At 36.0% G+C, this 21,472-nt stretch overlaps 1 protein-coding gene across 2 annotated transcripts in view; it reads left to right on the top strand.

Moving 5' to 3' along the window:
* The window catches only part of PTPRN2 (protein tyrosine phosphatase, receptor type N2), a 583,516-nt gene that overhangs the window by 208,709 nt on the left and 353,335 nt on the right, over positions 1-21,472 (top strand). The window contains exons 10-11 of one of the 2 annotated variants that reach the window (XM_017728913.1): positions 1,021-1,107; positions 16,714-16,793. In XM_017728913.1, coding sequence (XP_017584402.1) covers positions 1,021-1,107; positions 16,714-16,793 — 167 coding nt within the window. The remainder of the gene's footprint in view (positions 1-1,020; positions 1,108-16,713; positions 16,794-21,472) is intronic. The other variant, XM_017728914.1, reaches the window with a different exon arrangement.

The following is a 21,472-nucleotide window of genomic DNA, read 5'->3' as shown; positions in this document are numbered from 1 at the left end:
ATACAGAACCTTTTTTTTCCCTGGGTTAATCTCAGCAAAGTTGTTTCTGCTTTACTGTGGCATAAGTTAGATAAACTTGTATGGTATAATTTTATGGTCTTTGGGGCTTTAACAATGTTGAAAATAAATCTGTGATCACAATTTAGACTGAGAATGTTGTCTCTGTTGTTTTCACTGGACATATAATTTCCGCATCTTTTTACTTTCTTAATGCTATTAACTAAGCAAGGTATGATCTGTATATTAGGGATGGAATGTTCTTAATACATCTTTAGAGTTGTACCAACTCTAATAACCTGAAATTTTTGCAAATATAAATTTTGCATCTAGATAAGTGCTTTTTAAAATGATAGCAGTCGTCTTGTGTTAGGCTTGATTGCAACCTGTTTTCTAAATTAAAAAATGTAAATGTGGCATTGACAAAGGTTAAAAAGATTTAAAGGGGGTTCTGTCAGCAGTGTATGCACACACCAAGCTAAATCCTATGTATCTAATCAGTGTCCTCTGGACTGTGTGCCTTGCTCCATTGTTTACTTTCAAATCCATAATAATTTTGTATCCTTTCACTGGGCAAAGATTCATTTTAAAATCTAATGAATTTAAAAATATGCTTTTCACTTGTCCATTTGATACCGAGCCTTCAATTTGACTTTCATTGTTTGTTTCCCTCCTTGTCTCGTCAATCCTTTTCTTTCTTTCTGTCCTTTTACTTTATTACATTTTTTATTGAGGACTGAGATGAACTGGTTGCTGCATCATGGGCCCATTACACTTCCTAACAATTCCATTTGCACCTTATTGTTTGTCTTATTGCTGGAAAATTCAGGTGATTCATCATGCCTGAAGAAGCACCTGATCCCAATTCCCTTGATATCACGATCACTATGTGACAGGAATACAGTTAGTGGTGGCTTTCAGACTCAAAGAGGCCAAGGTGATAACTCTTCTGGGACCTTTAGCCTCTCAAGTATTGATGAGTTCCATTTTTTTAAGCTCTGTTTTCTTGCTCCCTTTCAACAGCCCCCTGAGTGTGGAAAAGGGCTTGGAGTTAATAAAGGAAGTGGCAGATCTCCTGAAGCTGCAGATGAGTGTCTTCGATGATGTCAAGTATGTACATGGGATTTTCCCCTTTTTTATTTTATTGGATGTCTCATTATTTTTGAATAGTTTGTCTTACAAGGAAATATCTGCTCTTTAATGTCAAAATTAAAAAAGAGAGTCGGCAAGAGGGAAAAAGGAATATAGTGATGATCTTTGTAACATTACCTACACACAAGAGCAAATTATTTCGAAAAAATTGTAAAGAATAAAATTGTTTTCTGCTTCCATAGGGAAAAATAATCTGTTCCAAGTGCTATACAAATATTACCAATCTTATTTAACAGTTTATAGGTAAGGAAAGTCTTCTGAAGGGTCATTGTACCCAGCATTGACAGGGGGGAAAATGACATCAGTGGATAAGAATTTGGGTGCCTGGCTTAGGGTCTGGCACATGGCACACTAGGTCATGCTTCTTGGTCAGTTACTTATTTAACAAATCACAGGGAGTTCAGCTATGCTGAGGACTGGTGTTCCTCCTATGATTCATACTGATGAATGCTCTACATGTAATCTCATGAACTAGGAGGTTATGAGCTACCTTGTCCAGTAAAGATTAAGGATTTTCTGAAGGTATTTTAGAAGAAACATTTACCTCACAAAACTTCATCCTCTCTTTATGAAACAGAAGTATTTTGATATGAAAGTAATTGAAAAGAAGGGTTAGCTGTGGGAGGGTTTTGAGGAAAGAAGTCACATCTTGGGCACACAGAAAGAAACTGATATCTGGGTAGCATCCAGCTCCTGTGTTTCGGAAGGTTATGGGCCACTTGCCTTGGCCCATGAGTTGGGTTGCTGAAATGCACCATCTTTCTCAGCTTCACCTGTGCTTCCATCAGCTACTGTTTAATCTTCATTTACAGAATGTAATTCGTTGTTTAATACTATGTTTTAAGTCATAGTCTGATGATGTTTCATCTTTAGTGGAAGTGTTTATTCTTGATTGTAAAACAAAAATTCTACCCCTTATGTTACTGTGTATGTATGGAGAAATGGAATTCTGGTGAGAAAATCCTTTCAGAAACCTGGAAAGTACCAAGCATATTGGCTTTAGTTATTGAGAAGAAAAATATTCCAATATTTTGTTTGTTTTGATCAATGTCTTTTGGTTGTATTTAATGAAATACATTTTTTATTAATACCAAGTTTTAAATGGAAAAAAAATATATGATACTCTATTACCTTTCTTGTAAAGAGAATTTGCTTCCTTGACTTTGAACACTAGCAGATAAAGTCTACTGCACATTTAAAGAACAAATCCCATGGAACAATTTCTCTGCTGGAATCAGTGGGTTTGGCTTCATTAACTTCATTCATTTACAGTACAAGAGCACTTTCACCTACCTTTCTAATTGTTAGTATAAAGCCTTTTGGTTATTTTTTATCATTTGATAAATCACAACACATTGCAGTTGATAAGCTGTAGATTCATTCTCTATTGAAAAATATCCCTCCAGTGGTGTAGCCAGATATGATGGACCTTTCTTTTAATGTGCAGAATTAGCTGGTTATTTTGCATCTATTATATGCATTCACATGACTGTAATGAAAATACTTGAATGGTCAGTACCTTAAAAGTGTGTTATGAATTACAGGAACTCCAAACAGGACTGAGCATTATTTCTATCCATACAATGTTTTTATCAGTCTTTGCCTATAGATCTATAAATCTGTGAAGGGTTATCCTAAATTGCAAATTAGTGAAGAATTCATCCGTAATAAATTTTCTTTGTTCATGAGAATGAGATGATTTGACTCAGGTTAAACCCATAAAGTACTAAAGGAAGGTGGCGCTGAGCAGTAGATAAGGCAGTAGTGGAGGCTTTAGACAATGGCCTTGCCAAGAAAAGAGGTAACACTTTTTGGATTTGTTATTTTCTTGCCACTGTTCCACTATCAGTGGAAAACAGTATGAATTTGAGTACTCTGGCTAGCTTCTCAGTGGCTTCATGGAGAGGGGTTTCAGGAAAAACCTGATGTCATGTCATAGCCACCACTGACATATCAAAGTGTGAGAATATTTCTCAGGAACTATGCTTTTTACTTGGGCTAAGGCATCATGAGTGATTTATATCACTTTATTTCACTGGAAACTAAAACTGTTCTTTTTCTTAAAGGTTCATTTTTTTGTAAAAACGGGGAAGTTATGTAGAAAAAAACTATCAGTCAGCCTGGAGTAAGAGATTTATAAAAGGTGTGGGAATTTCTCATACTAACCTGCTTTAACTCTGATCTGAGTATTTTCTTGGTCTAAAATTCTCAGTTCTCCCTTTCCCCCCGCAAGAATTCCAAATGGTTAGAAAGTAACAGTGTAGACTTGGATATTTTAGATCATTGCAAAGATTTCGGAGTAATAACATGTTAATGAGAATCACGGGGTTAATTTGAGTATAGACAAAGTCATCACATCAAATAGGAATAGTGTAAGAACTGAGGAGAGAGGACAAGTGGTGAGTTCTTTTAAGAAAAGTTCTTTAAATTCTCAGTTATGAGTTTATTGTCCTTTTCTCTGAAAAAAACAAAGGAATATTTAAAGGGACTGCTTCACTAATAAATTATTGCCTCTAGTTAGTTTTGTCTACAAGTATCTTTCACTCTTCCCTATATTTTAATTTTTTCCCTGTGCTTTGGAGTTAGGTAAGTGAAGAATTGCTTTTGCCATGGATTCCTACCGACACCCTGTGTCTTGATTAGCTGGGATATGGTAGTAATCAGCTTATCTTATCTTTTGTTGTTCACAATCCTGCCAACTTTAACCGATAGACTTCAGTTCACAGGATATCCCCAGGCTTGGCTTCCAGAGCGTTCAGTCCATTTCTACAGCTGATTTGTTGTCGAGTTTGCATTGACATAAACTTTGCTCGCCCTGTGAAGCAGATGAGTGGGAATAGATTTAGGGAATTCATAATTAGAAATATTTCAGCGTTGAAAAAAAGATCCAACATGTTAGTTGTCACTTTTGGATATAGCCTGAATCTTTATGGAAGTAATAGTTATGCTTAATATGTTTTGTTAATGGTTATGTAGCTGTCAAATAAATTCCATTATTTCTTGTTACATCATTAGAGACCATTAAAAGGATATTAGCATGCTGATGTAATTATGCAAGCAGACGTAAAATGACTATAGTTATGATTTTATAATCTAATTATGGGTGTCCAATGCCCCTGGTGATTGATTGTTGGACTGGTATCAGGGACTGAAGTCAGATGGGTAGTAATGTTTAGGAGGGTTTGTATCAATTTTTTTAAAAAATACAACTTTTCAATCTGCAGTATTGGCCTTCTTCATATAATTGAGTTATTCACAATATGACACACTATCAAGAAACATCCAAATATAACAAAAATACCAAAATCTCTAAGCTCAACTTTGAAGATAGTGGAAAGGACTCAAAATTAATAGTCAGTCATTGATTAGAGCATAGATGACTTACCTGGTTTCTGATGAGAATACAAATAATTTTTGAATTTTTATTAAATGTTCTCATATTTGGGGTATTTACTGACAACATTGTAAGGGGGAAGTTTCAGCTTTGACCCCAAGTGAATACCTTTGTATGGAAAGAAAACAGATTATTCTGATTTCATAGTATTTCAGGCCTTATATCCTACCATTCTCAGCCTCCAGTTAAGAGTGAGATTTTCAGCTGAATATTGCATTCTCTCTAGACTGATAGGATTTTCCCAATTGCTATTGAAGATCTTTCGCTCTAGGTGTCTCTTTTCCCCCCCATTTTGTTCTGCTTTAGCTTCCTCCACCCATTTATCTTAATGGCAGTTTTCTCATTTTTGCCTTCTAATATACCTAAACTCAGTACTCAAAGAACTGAACTTTCAGGAGATGTGCTAACTTGACCAGCATTTCCATTTTCATATACAATTTTTCAGTGGAAGACCTGTACCAGAGCAGTCTATTTTCATTCCCTAAAATCACATTAATCTCAATCTGCTGCTGTTGTTTTGAAGTGCAACAATTCACTATATAACTGTATAATCTGTATATATAATTTTGAGAGTGAACAGGATGCTTAGGCTAAATTTCAAATGCTAATATAAATAGATTTTTTAAGTTGAAAAGGCTGATTCTGGTTATCTAATATAACATCCTGGATTACAATGCCATGACATTTAACCAGTATTCCCCTATCATGAATTGTTGATTGCATCTATATTGTGCATCCAAAGCTAAGTTAAAAGACCAAATCACTCATCTTTCAGAGTCTAAAGCTCCAACACCCAGGATTCAGGTTGGTTGTTCAGCTTTCGCCTCACAGTGCTCCCTGCCCAGACTACAGGTGAATTCAGTGTTTACTTGAATAGTTTATTATATGAAAAATGAAAAATTCAGGTTAACCAAAGGTATACAAGGAAACCGTATGATGGCTTCAGCTGAAAAATACCTTTCAAATTTTGTAGCAAACACAGCAATGTGATTTGACATTTTGAAAAAAAAAATACTATAAGTTCAAAGTAATGACTAGTTTCAAAATTTAACTAAGCTTGGCTTATAAGGAAAATGCTTTTATTTTGGTGATAAGAATAAACAAAAAATTGACTTTGGACTGAACTCAAGCCACTTTTTTGTTTTGTTCTGTTCAGGTGACCAATCTTTTGAATAACACTAATTATGATAGACTTCTGAAATATTGAATCATATATATAGTTTTTTTCTACAGCCATCTGTTTTATTTCTTAAAGAGAAAAGAAATCCTCAGTTAATGAGTAGCTCTTCAATGTTTCATTTTTTTTTCATTGTTCAGTGTGTGACTTGAGGTTTTATTTATTGCACTTTATTCAAATTCTGCATTGAGGTCAGAAACCCCATTTCCTTCTGTTTTGGTTTGGATTTTTTCTTCTAATGGTGCTCTTCACTACACTATGAAAATGCTTGACAAACAGGAGTTGATATATTTAACTCATATGAGGTATGGGGTTTTATTAGGACTATCCAGATCCAAAGTTATGCATGAAAAGATTAGTGTCAAAGCATTTATCACTACAAGGTGTCCAGTGTGATGTCTCACTGCATAGCTTACTCAGCCTTTTCTGAAAAGAACTTCACTGACTGAGGCAGAGATCCCATTGGCTTCAATCTGCTGAGCATTCAATTACCTGAGCATTCAGCAGTCCCCGAAGTCAGCTCCATTTAGACAATGCTATTTGGCCTATAAAATAAATAAATAAATTTCTGAAATTATTTTTCCTCAAATGAACTGAGTCTGAAGTAGATGATTCCAGCAGAGTTTAAAGTAACAGTAGGACCTTTAAATCTTTGTTATTCCATTTCTCATTTGCAACATACTTCCTGAAGTCTGATAAAATTGAAATTAAGGCCCCAGAAAATATTGGCCTTCTCTACTACTTGACCACCATTCATCTTTGGATTTCAAGGATCCTACTGAAAAAACACTTCTAAAAAGAAGTCTGCATGTCTGTATTTGAAGTAATTTAATATTGATTTTTCCTATTATACTGTAGTATGTCCCTATACTTAGTATATCCTTTTTAATAGTTTTGTGTAAACAGTGATGCTAACAAAAGCTTGAATTTTGAAGGCTTGTAATGAGGACAGTTACAAGCACATTCTTTTCATACTTCAAATCGCTTGTTTCCAAGTAGTGGGGTTAGAGACATTTTGCACCTCCTTTTCAAAGAGCAAGCCTTATACGACCAAACATTACCTATCATTATCCCTGCTCTCAGGAAGAGCTGGAATGGTTGGGCTGGAACAAATACAATTTGAAAAGCCAGCCAACCATCCCAGTGAAAAGAATTTGAACTGAGGAAGATACCTGAAAATCGAGCCAAGTAGTGAAAGTTTGGAGAAGCTTAAAACACGTTCAAATTGGAAGTGTTGGGCAGGCAGACTGGTGAGTGGAGCTCCCAGCCTCACCTATTATAAACATGTGCATTGGCTGTAGTGCCCTAATAACTCACTATAGGTTTTGTTCATTGTTTGTCATGTTATTTTTATAACACCTGAAAAATTCAATCAACCAGTTAATCATATTTAGTCATCCAGAGCCTAAACACTGGAACAATACTTGGTATTTTCATGCCACCATGCTGATGGGTTATGACATGTGGTGTATGTATGCTCTAAATGTGAGCAACTCAGGAAAATATTGAGAGGCAGGATAGTGTGAGGGGGGATTATTTAACCACTGAGCAGTGGTGGGACAGGTAGCACAGGGTCTTGCTAGGTTTGTATTTGAAAAGTTCCCTCCATTGTGCAGAGTCTCCATGATTCCACTCTCCTTGATTTGGTGTGATTAATCTTTTCTTGTGTTGTATGTTGAACATCTGTGGATTAATATTCTTGCAGAGTTTTTTTTGCAGATTGGCAGATTCTGGATTCTGTTGTCTGTGTCATTTAGATTTACTGAGAGGAATGTTCTATAGCTCATCCTGCTCTCCTTAAGATGCTGTAATATAAACTAGAAATAGATAAAATTTTTATTTCCATTCCATTTATTGTCCAGAAATTAAGCAAGATTTGTATTTCAATTTGAACTGTACCATGCTTAGTCTCAATAGAAAGATACACCTTTTGAGAAAGTTGAGCAGTGTTTGTCATCTGCTCTCTGATTTTAAATAGCAAACAAATAACCATGGTTACTTGACATAATCTTGTTTAAAGTGTTATAAAAGCATAACTCAGAAATAATGGAACCTTTTTATTCAAACTTGACTTCTCCCACAGGTTTAATGAGTCTGAGAAACAAATTATCTGAAAAATGTATTGCTATAACTCATTGCATGCAGGCATTTATAAGAAATTACATTGTGTTTTCTGGTACATATTGTCTTATTTGACAACTAATTTATAATATAAAGATACATCACTTTTTAAAGGAATGATGATAAGGAAAAAAAATAAGGTGAAAATTTAAACTATGCATTTCCTTACTTAAAAATGAGTGATTTCACAACCTTAGCATTACAGTAGTCTTGTGGCTTTTTCCCCTGAGGTACAATACATTTTGTGTTTCTTTCTTAAATGAATGTGCATATAACCAAGATAATTTTGCCTTCTCCATTGTAACTTTCCAGCTAGAAAAATATAAAAATCGTTAAAGTAACAGGAAGGATTTTGGCCTGAAGCATTTTATGAATTCTAGGTGACAAAAGAGAAAGCCCATAAAAATCTAAGGAAAGTCTTACAAATAATATGTATCGTGCTTGGCTTTCCATTACAACATTTCATCTCATTAAAACAGAGGATTTGCACCTTTGTAATCAAAAGCAGAATGAATCCACTAATATTGATACGTTTCCATGAACTCATAGGTCCCTGCTCAAGAGAAAGTTTTTACAGATAAGTGAACTTCTGAAGTTTATCTATGTTTTTTTAACTTCATATTTCTCTCCTACTCATCTCTCTGTGTGACTGAGAATGCCATCATATTCCTTTTTTAATAAAATCAAGTTCATAACATTGTAGGGTAGGCAGGATATATTCCTTTCTTTCAAGTAAGTCATTGAGTGTGTGCCATTGCACTTAATTTATATAACATTTCACATCTTATTAACAGGTAATAATTTCCATTCTATAGATGGGTAAATTGAAACCCAAAGCAGTTGGCTTTAATTTCCCTAAAATGGTACAGAACTTGGTGACAGATATGAGAATAGAAACAGAGAACTGTGATTCTCACTCTTGAGCTAAAGCTTCATCCACAAATAGAATTACTAATATTAGAAATGAAAAAAGGTTTTTTATGTAGGGATTTCTTTAAAAGAATAACCCCTTAGAAGAAATATAAAAATTATTTTATGTCTAAGTCTGTCTTGATCCTCCTGCCCTTGGCTACCTGATTCACCTAGAAGTACAAACAAACATTTTTTCTCTCTTTTTGTAACCTGGATGGTTGGATTTCATGAGCATTACAGACCTGCTGACCCAGCTGAAAAAGATAAAGGATTATTTTGCATTTTTTTTACAGCCTAGCCAGTAAATATTACATAAACAGGTCAATAGGTTGCATCACAACCTGCCTGTGGAAGGCTTTGAATTCCTTATGATCCATGAAGACAGTCAGAGCAAATACACATCTGTAGGTGCAACTGAAAAAGCCCAGTAAGTTCCACTTGCGGTGCCTCCTATACCAAGGAAATATCTCTGCCTCACAGGTGGCAGGGGAGCCTCAAGAACAAATCTTCTTGTTGGTGTTCTCAGAGCTAAAGGAGAAGCCAACAGGTCCTTAAGAGGACAAGCCAGAGAGCTCTGGCTGTAGCACTCAGAATTTGGTAGCCTTTTGAACTAAGACTTGAAAACTTTAAAAATAAAGTTTGGGGTTTTTTGTCTTTGGTTGTGCTGCCTAATACTGATGCAAGAAATTTGTGTCCTACATGGATCCTATCAAAGCTCTGAGCATTCTGAACCTGGACCTCTGTAACAGTCCTAACATGTGAGTCATGCTCCTCGTTAAGGATTAAAAGTCACTTGTGCAAGCGGAGCAAAAGGTGACTGTCATCCCAGCAGACAAATTTTACACGTGCTTTCGAGCAGCTCCATTAACAGCTCAGGTGTGCAGAGGGTGAGTAGGGCTGAAGCTGGTAAAATGCATTGAAGGCTTACTAGGTGAAAATTAGAAATGTCTGCTGTTTGTAGATATAAAGGTATAAAGAAGAAGAATGGAAACATAAATAGAATACTTTTTTTTTTTCTGTTTTTATGACATAAATTTTATCCTTTAGCTTAATCCTTGGGGAGAGAAAGAAAAATCATTGTACATTTAAGAAGCTTTTTGAGACCATTTTCCCACCCTCGCAGAGTCCAAACACTTATTTTTCGCCATAAGAAATTACAGCACTTGTATGGTTTGTTCTTTTAAATACTGTAATTAAGAACCTTATTTGCATGGCAGGCAAAGCTGGCAACTTTCATGTACTCAGTGTGGTGAAAATGTCAAGTTTCATGGCTTGTGACAGATTAATAGAAAAATTATTTTAAAACTCTGCAAATTATTCATAGATATTGAGTAATCATCAAAAGTTGCATTTCGTGAAGAATAAAAATAGGACAAACTGAGTGTAGCATCAATCTCTAAATTAAGCGTTGTCTCTTTTTTAAATCATTTAAATTGTAGGCTTAGCAAAATAATCTTCACCTCAGATGAAGCAAGTTGTAAAATCTTTAAAATACTCTTTCATCATCTTTTGCAATGTAAATTAGGATCAGTGTACTTAGCACAATTTTGATCCATATAGATTAAATGATTAATACAAAATTAATGATTAATGTAAAATAATTAGAACTCCATCTTTTAGTATGGGTATCAGAGACCCACCAGACATGGGCCGCTGTTATTGGAAAGCATCCCTTTCTGGAGCAGTCATCCCTTTTCTGTGACTTCACTCTGGAAATTATTCTAATGGCAGAAGTGTGTCAGGCAGAATGCATTTCCTTATTTGAACACCTTGTCATGGCCTCTTCTCTGCCCCTGGAATGATGCTCCATGCAGTCACTGCTCAGCGCTTGTCATGTCAGGGGGAGAGAAGAGGGCACGACAAGGTGTCCAAGGCCTTACCTGATTTATGAAGAATGTAACTTGCAGAAGTAAGTCTGGGCTGCAACCATCAAATCCAGACCAAGGTTCCGTTTCCATGTAGTCACATTTGCAAGATGTGATTGCTCTGAAACTGTCAATCTTTCTAATCTTTGTGGTCTACCTGCTATACCTCCCAGCTGGTGAAAACCCCTCTAATGAAATTCAAGTGGTGATAGGAAATCAACCACTACCTGGTGAGAACTGCAATAAGTGTCTTTCCCTTAGCAGGGATTTTCCTTTTCCATCTTTGCCTGGTCATTGCCAGACACCAGGTGTAATGGCAGTACAGCAAGTCTTTAACTTTCTGTCTCCGTGCTGTGTTTAGTGCAGGAACACTTCTTTAGAGAATGCTGCAAACTGTTCATGCTTAGCATATATGAAGGATATAAATATAAATAGATAATATATTATTTGCTGTATTGCAGGGTATTCTGGAACATTGTGCATCATTCTGCACTTTAAGGAGCATGTTAAGAGTTTCCTGAGAAGGGCTCAAAAAGCTCATTTTGCTAAAACAGAAAAAGATTTTTTTAATTGATCACTGGCTGTGCGTACATACCTGTCAATAGGAATGTGAGAATTCATACAGCTCCACATTGATATTTCTGCACTCCAGGTGCAAAGTGAAGCAAATCCTTGAACAGTAAAGATATTAAAGAGTGAGAGATGTGTGCCTGTTTAGTATTAAGTCTGAGTGATGATCAATAATTCTCTACTCAACAGTTCTGGGATGTTATTTTGTAGCAGGTCAGCACAACACATCCTTTGCAAGCTCTCCTGAATCTTTGAAGCACAGTCAGGTACCTGCTTGTGTAATGTAAATACAGTATGATGCAATGCTTCACAAAATAAATTCTGGTCAACAGTTCTGGTCAAAAATGTTGGTCAAACTTGAATCAAGTGGTCAACTTATTTACAGCTACTCTGAGTATTGCAAGGAGAACAGGGTATACTTCTTAATCCATTCATGTATTATGTGTCAGTGTCCAGCTGCAATTTTCTGCCTTTGCTTTTCTCTGTAAATGATGTTGTAGAAACATACCATAGTACAAAAATGCCTCTGCTAAGTATGTGCTTTTCCCCATTAATGAGATTTGACGTAAGTCTGTTTATATACCTCTAAATATAATATATAAAACATTTACAGCAGCATGAGCATCTCAATTTTGGAAAAATTGAGAAGGTGAAAAGGAGGCTTCAGTGCAATACAAACAATGGACATAAGATTCAAATTCCTAAACATAGAAAGCACAGAAATGTGTACACATTGCAAGTCATTAGTTCAAGCTCACCAAACGTTTCCTGAGACAATTACCTTCACTGCTATAAAATTTGCTTTGCACAGTCCTCTGGAGCGTTACTAATTGCTTTTCTTAACCTCCAGAGATTAAAGGATTTTGAAATGAACATATAGACAAGTAGTGACTTTAATTTCAAATCTAAGCGTTATTAAGGCAAGCTCTGTTTTATAAAATAGGGTCATTAAGAGAATGTTTCATGTTGGAAATAGCCAATCCTAATCTCTTCATCTTCCTCCAGTCTTGAGAAATTGCACTCTGCCTGTATCTTAAAAATGAGATGCCACCTCAAATCATTTCCATCTGGCATCAGCTCTATGTCTCATCTTCAAGAGTACACCGACCCATGTTGGCACTTGTTTCTCAAATCCTTTTCCACTAGGGGGTATGATAGACTGTGACTGCATCTCACAGTGAACATGTGGTGTGATACTGTAATGCTGAAGTACATGCACACGAGGGAGAGGAACAGGCATGCAAAACTTGGTACATAATTTATGGAGATTTAAATCCTGTCATTCATAAATATAATTATAACCTACGGCATGAAAGTGATATGGACCTTGCCATATTGATCATGCTCCAGCTCTGTTTATTCAGATGATTCATTTGTTGACAGGGAAAATGTAAGAAGAATGCTGTTAGTCGTAAAACAATTAAGGAAAGAAAATACTTCTATTTTACACAAAGAATATTCTTTGATTCTGTGTGTGTTGTGCACCCTCCCACCTTCAGATGGGAAATACAAACCCAAGAGGAGGGGATATTATTAAATCAGCAATCAACCTTCAAGTCATTTTGGTATAAACACTGTAATTATTTCATCTCTAGTAAACAGAATAAAAGACAACAGCACATAAGGGTGACAATTTGCAATATGCTTTGAATGTCTTTGTTAAAAAAAACCCCCTTACTATGACTGAAGGCAGTATTACTGAAAGTTAAAAAAAAAAAAAAAAATAAGGCAAAAGTTGTGACAGCCAACAGGGGGGGTAATTAGTTGGTAAAGTTCGAGTAATAAATTTAGCAGGTCATTGCAACAGACACTACCTTTTGTGTGGGGAGAAGTCACTATTTATTAGCCTTGAAGCCAGAACTGCTTACCTTTATTAAAAAAAAAATTGTAGAAAAGTATAAGAAAAAAGTGATAAGTGCAATTACATTGTATAGTCCAGATGCTTTCTAAAATTCAAAATCTTCTCTTACTTGAGTATAAGTTCATTTGTGTCAGAAAAAACGACTAGAAATTACCTGAGGGTAATTGTAGTAGCATGCAGCTCAGGGGAGGGATAGACAAAAAATACTGTCTAACATTTTTAACCTCAGTCGCAGCAGATGTGGGTGAGGTTTCAGCCTGGACATTGTGGTTCCCATGTGTGAGTGTTTTCCCCTGCCCAGCTGGGTGAGTGCTGGCTGGGGTAAGGTGCCAGCCAGGAGTGATTCCTCTGCTTCCCCAGCACCTCCCTTGTCTGTAGGAATGGTTTGTTTGCAATTCATCAGCTTCTAAGCAAATGTGTGCACTCCAGAGAGCCCCTGTGTTTAGAGCAATATGAAGACAATTGCCATTAGTGTTAGCCAGGCTTCAGAGGGTCTGACAGCAGAAAGCAGTCTCATCTACTCGACTTAAAGTTCCTGGTTAGGAACTATCAGGGGTGCATTTTAGACATCTTGGAACCTTTTCTCAGGCTGGTTGACCTCTTGTTAAAAAGTCTTTAAAAAATATTTTGCAGTCAAATAATTACTGGTTTTGTTTAAATGTTCTCATCCAACACATAATGAACAGTGAGGAATTCCCTAAAGGGCATCTTTTGTTATTGAAATGTTTATTTATTGAGTGCTTTTGCCAGAAGCCCCCCATGAGAAAAATCTCATTTTATGAGCTCCTGAAGCAGTCAGTTCCCAAAACATCAAGCAGAAATGCAATTTTGACCAAGTAATCTCAAGGTCTTTTGTTTGCTTTTAAATAAACAGAATGCCAATGTGCAAAAAGTTGTGACAAAAGCTGCTTTATTTTCTGTATTTTGCAAATATTCCTAGTGAAACCATGCTGATGTGGTGCTCAGGTGATTTCTTACATACAAGAATTCAATTGCTACAGTAGAGGAAGACAATATCCCACAGAGCAACAAATGAGTGGGTGTTTTAAATGATTCTGAGATTTATTCCTTCCTGCAAAAGGATGGTGTTAACCCAGTATCATCCCACTTGCAAAAGGAATTTTTTTTCCTCACCCTGTTTTTTGTTCTTGTTTTCCCTGAGCAGTGAGGAGAAATGACAGTACTTGTGGCAACACTGGTGTGGGCATGACTCAGATCTTCCCGTGTTCTTGGATTATCCTGGTGGAGTCAGTAGAGAACAGTGGGATGGTTGCTGACAGGCTTCACTCCTTGGAAATCCCTGTCTCTCACTGCCTGGGCTGGGTCACCAAAATGATCCAGTTTTAATCTATATGATGCCAGGAAGTGCAGGGCTGCAGGGAGTGGGGCAAGGCAGGACAAGTGGGAGGAAGTGGGGAGTGGCTGAGGGATAAAAGTAAAACATTCAGGTAAGGGAAGGAGGGCAGGAAATTTTTTGTCTTTGCTGATGGAGCCAAAGCGTAGCTACATCGTGGTTGAAATTTGGTGTTGGTTCCAGATTCTCAGCTATAATGGACTATGCAGTGAAGATTTGGGGGATATCTGAAACTGATTTTTCTTTCTCCTCTATCTTGGTCGTGCAAGAGCTGCATACTGGGGTGATGCCCACTTTTATTCAAAGCAGACTGCTAATGGAACTGTAAATATCTGAGCAGCCAGAGAGGAATCAGCCTTTCTCTTAGGCTGGCAACACAGAAAGAAGGACAATGCAAGATTAGGTAGAGTCAGTGTTTGGTATCCTGAAACAGGTGCATTTTATGGTTGGTTATCTCAGGGTTAGTGACAGAATTGGGGAATAGTCTGGGTTTTTGTAAAGCAGTTATCTCAAATAAAAAGTGTTTTGCAGTTGTTGAGTTATTTAATCTTCAATATGAATACAATGTTGACAAAAGTTTTACAATTGCCTGGCATTATTAAAAGTTTTTCTTGACCACTAGTGACCAGACTTTTAGAGTGTCCTTTAACAATAAAATCTGTTTTCTTTTTCTCCCCTTCCCCTAAGAGTACCTAGAGAAAAATGATTGATTAATGGCAGTTGCTGTTAACTCCAGAATAAAATGTGTGCAGTGCCTGCTTTGCTAGTAAAAGATGAAAGGATATTTCTTATTCTTATTCTTACTATGATTCCCTTTGTAACCTCAAAGCAAAGTCTTACTGTTAATAATAGGTTTTTTCTGCCTGAAATGGAAAAAATTTAAAGGTCTTTTTGTCTAGGATATATGTGATGCAATTAAGCACACTTCATTAAGTGCTCTCCATTCTATGATTGTAAGAGATGAACATGTTACTGAAAGAATAACTTAATACTTAATTTCAAATCCTGCAACAAAATATTTTTAAATTTATTTCTTTTATGCAGCAATTTTTTAGATTTGATTCTCTCCTAAGCCATGGCCATAGGAAGTCAAAAGCTGTTCCATGTACAGTTCCAGACTGTGCACTTCACCTTTTAAGCAGGGTTGTTCTTCATAGTGTAAATGCTATGTATAAATAGCATATGTATAAATATGCAGAGTATAAATTCTTTTCTCTGATAATATGAATTAAAATAACCTTAGGAAGTTGCATAATACATAATATGTAGGTAAACTTTTATAAAATAGTGCCAATTTTTGTTCTTCTTGAGACCCTATGCTCTTCTCCTCTGTAAATTCTTGCATTATAATTTATATAGTCTCTTGTTTCCCAGAATTTATTTTTTTTAAAATACATTCACTATATGGTTATGTGTATTTTTCTTTTGTCTTTTGTAGATAAGTATTGACATATAGTTTTAAGGACATCACACCAGAAGTTTCTTCTTTCCTTTCATCAGATGTGCATGTAGGATATTTATTGGGATGGATGGAGAATGAATGCAACATTACTTATACAGATTTATTTTTCTTTAAAATTGCACAATGATTTTTGTGAAACCCTGAGTACATCACCATTTTACATCTGGCTAATCAGTACCTTCCTCTGTAAATGTCTTACAGATTTTAGTGCCATAAAGGAACATCAGGCTACACCCAGAAAGGTCCCCACAGAGTCAAATAATTTCCCCTCAAAAATTGTTCCAGGAGGTGATTACTTCTGTTGTTAAGTGATAAATACATTGTGGTATGTTTCTGGTCAAAACCAGCTATTGGATCAGATATGCCCAGAATCTTTTCTCCACACATATTCTTCTAGAATACGATCAAGATAAATATTCTGAATTTCAATGTTGTCCCTCTGACTTGCAGTTGTGACAACAGGAACTAAAGTTCTGTTGATGTTAGGCATATAAAATGTGAAAATATATGCAATCTTCTTTGGATGCTGAATTCCAGTGATGATCTATGCTGTTCTTGAGTTAATAACAGTTTCAGTGCCTCCATTTTGCCAATTTCATAATAAGAATAGTATTTACAGGAGTGTTCTGAAGTTTAGTTAATGTCATTGAAATTCTTTCAGATGGGCAGAAAATACACACAGGAAACCACAAGAGGTATAAAAATGAATGCAAATGTAGCTAATGAAGCAAAAGGAAGAGGGCTAAATGGTGTCTTAATAGGTTCTCTTTAAAAACCTATTTTGATAAGGAATATTATGCCATGTCTCTTGATTATGAATCTTACATTTTTTTAATAATCTCTTTCAGTGTGCTGGGACCAGCTGTGACCTTCCGAGTGCACTCAAACCTCCAAAACATTTCAACTGCAGATGTTGCCAAAGAAGCAGGTAAGTCCTTGTCCTCCTTTCCTAAACTGTGCCCACCCATGTCTGTTTAGCAGTCAGTACCAATGCAGGTAGCACAGACACATCCTGTTCTCCCAGAAGACTGACATTTAAAGGGAGAGACAGTTGAGAGGTGAGTGGCGGATGAAAAATTGCAGTTTAACATATTTGAGTCTGTTAAAACTGTTTGAGACTTCCTTGTTTGTCAAGAAAATTAAATAGAGACTTGTAGTCAAGTTCCAGCATGGTGAAAAACTCTTCAGTGTTGTCAAAAACTCATAAAAACACATTAGTCATTTGTAAAAGAGAATGTAATACTTTCACTGTTCTGATACTTTTTTTCAGGGAACAAAAATGTTATTACACCTTAGCCTTAATTTCTGGAACAAAAAATGGTAGAAATATGCCTTTGTTGATGTACTGTTTAAACACCAACAATGACAAGTTAATAATCTTGGAAGTAAAGGTTGTATTTCTAGAATTAAGCTGCTTCTGAATAAGTACAACTGTTCTAAAGACTTCTATTGGCTCCTTTTGAGCTTGGCTATTAATTGTATTACGGAGTTGTTGACGGCAAGAAATATTTCTGCAAGGTATCTGGATTGATAACTGATTTGCTTCCAAATTACTCAATTGATAGGCTTTAAGAATCAGAAGTAAACAATTGCAATACTGCTTGACAACAGAAACAAGAAAAGTTCATGTAAATAAACACTGGGAGCTCCAAACTGTCCATTAACTTCTCTTTTTGCTTTACCATGGATGAATTTAATTATAAAAAGAAATGGGGTAGTTCATATGCCAGAACTTTCCTTTGCAGGACCCTTTGCATTGGAGAAAGCTGTGGTTAACTGGTGATTAAAGACTGGCAAGGGTTTATCATGTCAAAAAGCCCTAGATGTGTACTATCAGAACTCAGAAATTACAGTAAATATTGAATTATGTGACTCATTAATTTTTCCTGGGAAAAATTAATATGGCTTTTTTATAACAGTGCCCTCTCCTGTCTTGTAAACTTGTTGAATCTCTCTGAAAGAATCAACAAATGTGATGCTGTTGGTAGAGCCTGCCTGGATTGCCAGAGGCTTTTGACAAGGTCTTCCCAGAAGTTTCTAAGGAAACAAATGGTTTCTTAGAATGTGAAATATGGAACAGAAAAATGGTGAATCACTAATTGATTAGGAGGCAAGAAAGAGAGATTAGGAATAAAGTATTAGTTTTCTACAAGGGTAAGATAGCAAAAAAGGTGGAAGGATCTCTGCTGGGACTGTAACATTCAACATAGTTATAAGTGGATTAGAAAAGAGAGTGAGCAGGATGGTGAGAAATCCTGCTAATACTGAATTATTCACAGTATTAAAGGTGAAAGTTGATCTTAGCAATGTATAAAGCTGAGTGAATGAACTCAAAATGGCAGATGAATTTCATTGTAAATTACTGTAAAAAAATTTCATATGGAGAAAAAATAGCTTTGCATACAAAGTTGTGGGTCTAAGTAGTAATGTAGTTAGTGTAGTAATAGGTAATTTGATGAAAATGACAGTTCAGTCCCCATTATCAGTTGAACAAGGAAAGTGTTTTTAAGAATTATTTGGAAAGGAGTAGAAAACAGAACAATATCATTTGTTCTTGCATAAATCTATCCTTTGCCTGTGTTTAAATACCACATATAGTACTGCTTCTCATACCTCAGAGAGATTGGAAATTCTGGTTGAAGTGGAAAGATTCAGGGAAAGGCAGAAGGCATGACTGTAAGTATGGAATATCTTCCATATAACAAGTGGTGTAGTAAGGCAGGAAACTTTATTTTGGAAAAAAAATAAAAAAGACAAGTATGGTATGAACTCTAGAGTTGCACAGTGAATGTGGACAGGACTGTATAATTGCTTTTGCAATGCAAGAACAGATGAATCTGGCAGAAGGCAGGTTTAAAATAAATCAGAATGCAGTTTATAGTTTTTCCAGTTGTGGATAATGAGGCTTACATGTGTTCAAAAATTTACACATGAGGAAATTAATGGAATTGACATCCACTGAAATTTAGCAAGACTGTGGAAACATTGTTAAGAAGTCCAGGAGGTTCCTGATGCTCCTTGGCCTGTTCCTAACAAGCTACTCTGAAAACTAAAAATGCTGTGACTCGTTTATTTAAGCAAAATTCAAGATACAACATTATGGTTTTTGTTACCACTGGAATCAAAGTAGTTGTTTTCAACTTCCTTAAATGCTGCTGACAAAGTACAGAGGTTCTGGGGACAAAATAATGCCACCCCAGAGAAAGGGCAACAAAGTGGTGAAGGATCTGGAACAGAAACCCTGTGAGGAGTGGCTGAGAGAGCTGGAGGTGTTTAGCCTGGAGGAAAGGAGGCTCAGGGGAGACCTTATCACTCCCTACAACCACCTGAAAGGAGGCTATAGCCAGGTGGGGGTTGAGCTCTTCTCCAAGACAAATGACAGGACAAGGGGAAATGGCCTCAAGCTGTGCTAAAGGAGGTTCAGATTGAACATTAGGAAAAATGTCACTGAAAAGGTGGTTGAGGACTGGAACAGGCTGCCCAGGGAAGTGAGGGAGTCACTATCCCTGGAAGTGCTCAGAAATGAGCAGATGTGGCACTTTGGGACATGGTTCAGTGGGCATGGTGGTATTTAGTTAAGGTTGGACTTGATGATCATGGAGGTCTTTTCCAACCATAATGTTTTATGATTCCATGAATTTCTGCAGATTCACCAATTTAAATTCATATTTTATATAGTAATTTAATCTAATGATTATTACATTAATATCTCAGGCATTTTCTAACTTCCATTTGCTTAGTGAGTTAAGAGTTTCAGGTTTTGATGGCTGCAGAAAGAGGTTTTTATGACTTTTTCATAAACTTCTCGTGGTATTTCAGTGTGGCTATAGTGTTGTCAGAACTAAACCTTGTGTTTGCCCTTTACTAAAGAAAAGAGCTCACAGTTCTACCCGTGCGTCAAATATTTTAAATTTTAAAAGTATCTTATTTTTCCTTTCTAACTCATGAAGTTGCAGGGCTTGTCAATGTACTCACTAATCAGTTCATTTATTTTAAGCAAACTTCTTACTTCCAGATCTCTAAAGCCAAAAATAAATTCCCTTAAAAAATCAACAGCAATATATACTTACATAAGAAGCTTTTTCAGGCTCTGGTTGTAATTAAAAATTTTTAAAGTCAACAGTGTCTTGAAGAAAAGCATTCCAAGTACTTTATTTACCAAGGGAAGCCACAGGAGAATAAATCAATACATACTTCCAAAGTAGGCACAGGTAGGTGCATAATTCCATGCTGTACTGCTATTAGGTAACTTGACATCCCTCCAGGAGCTCGGAAAGCAGATCTTGTTTACAGAAAATGAATAGAACAAATGGACAGAAGAATTTCACAGTCTGTCACATCCTTAGAAATGAAAAGAATTTGGAAATTGAGGTAATCAGATGCCATAATAATTATAGGAATGTAAATTATTCAGATTTGCAAAAAGGAATCTATTTGTGCAGATGTTATGTACGTGCAAGTCTCACTGATAGCCACAGGAACAGTTTCTGTGCAGCACTTTGGTCTTATTATTCATGTAGCATATATTTCTGTAACCAAAATGGATACACTTCATATTTTCCTTGCACTATTTAAGGTTTAAATATAGGGAACTATATTAGAAGTTTTCCATCCTCCTCTGTGGGGTTCGAAAAATGTGCAGGTTAGAGAAGACATGGGATTCTTTAGCAACTATGCAAAGAGGTGAATGACTTAAAATATCCACTAAAAACCAGAGATACGGAACTACAATAATAAAAATGGTTTCTTCTATTGTCTTGGAGTTTGAGGTTCGTTCTTGGTGCACACATGACCTTTCTTAAGGCAAAATAAGCTCTCTAAAATCCTTTAGAGACCTTCTTGCTTATAAAACTTTTTTTTTTCCCAGTAATTCACAGTTCCAATTCTGTGTAAATGTTTTGATTGCTTTTTTTTTTCAGTTTCTAGGGATACATAATTATATGGAGAAGCTGACAACAGAGTAATTTAAAATTGTGAATAGCTTGCTTTCTCACATTAGCAATACCTTTATTTGTTCTTTGAGACCAGAGCAGGATACCCAACATTTTGCCAGCTTCACACACTTTGACGTTCAAACGACAGAATACGTCTTTCATCAAGTAGCTGTCCTCTGGCCTATTTCTGTTTCATAAGTCAGGTTCAATGGTGCAGTGTAATTTCATCTCAATGTTTTGAAGAAATAAACTTTCTTGAGACATAGGTGACCTGCTCTAGGAGTAATTACAGTTGGCATGACATCATTTAGGCAAACAAATGTTTATTTCTTTTCAGTTTAAAGGTCAGGAGAAATCTAGCAGAGAACAATTATCAGTAAGATAACTCTATGTAAAATTGTAATATATTTGGTATAGAAATGAGAAAAGAAGTTGCTTTATATGTAGTCCAGAATCCTACCATTTATGCAAAGACAGTGATAATAAGTCTGAAGTTTTTCTGAAGTTTCCAAGCAAATAATTTTGGCATCAGGTGCCTGTAATGGTCATATATACTGAACACATGAAAAAGAGATGTGGGAGAGAAGTTTTGGGCACAGACACTCAGCACTGCTGAATTGAAATAATATTTGCTTGTATGTAGCTGCAACCTCTTAGTGCTAGAGTCACGCTT

The sequence above is a fragment of the Corvus brachyrhynchos genome, unplaced genomic scaffold (genome assembly GCF_000691975.1).
Source record: "Corvus brachyrhynchos isolate BGI_N302 unplaced genomic scaffold, ASM69197v1 scaffold52, whole genome shotgun sequence".
Taxonomy (NCBI): domain Eukaryota; kingdom Metazoa; phylum Chordata; class Aves; order Passeriformes; family Corvidae; genus Corvus; species Corvus brachyrhynchos.
Note: the sequence above shows the minus strand (reverse complement) of the source record. Positions and strands in the feature narration are given on the sequence as shown.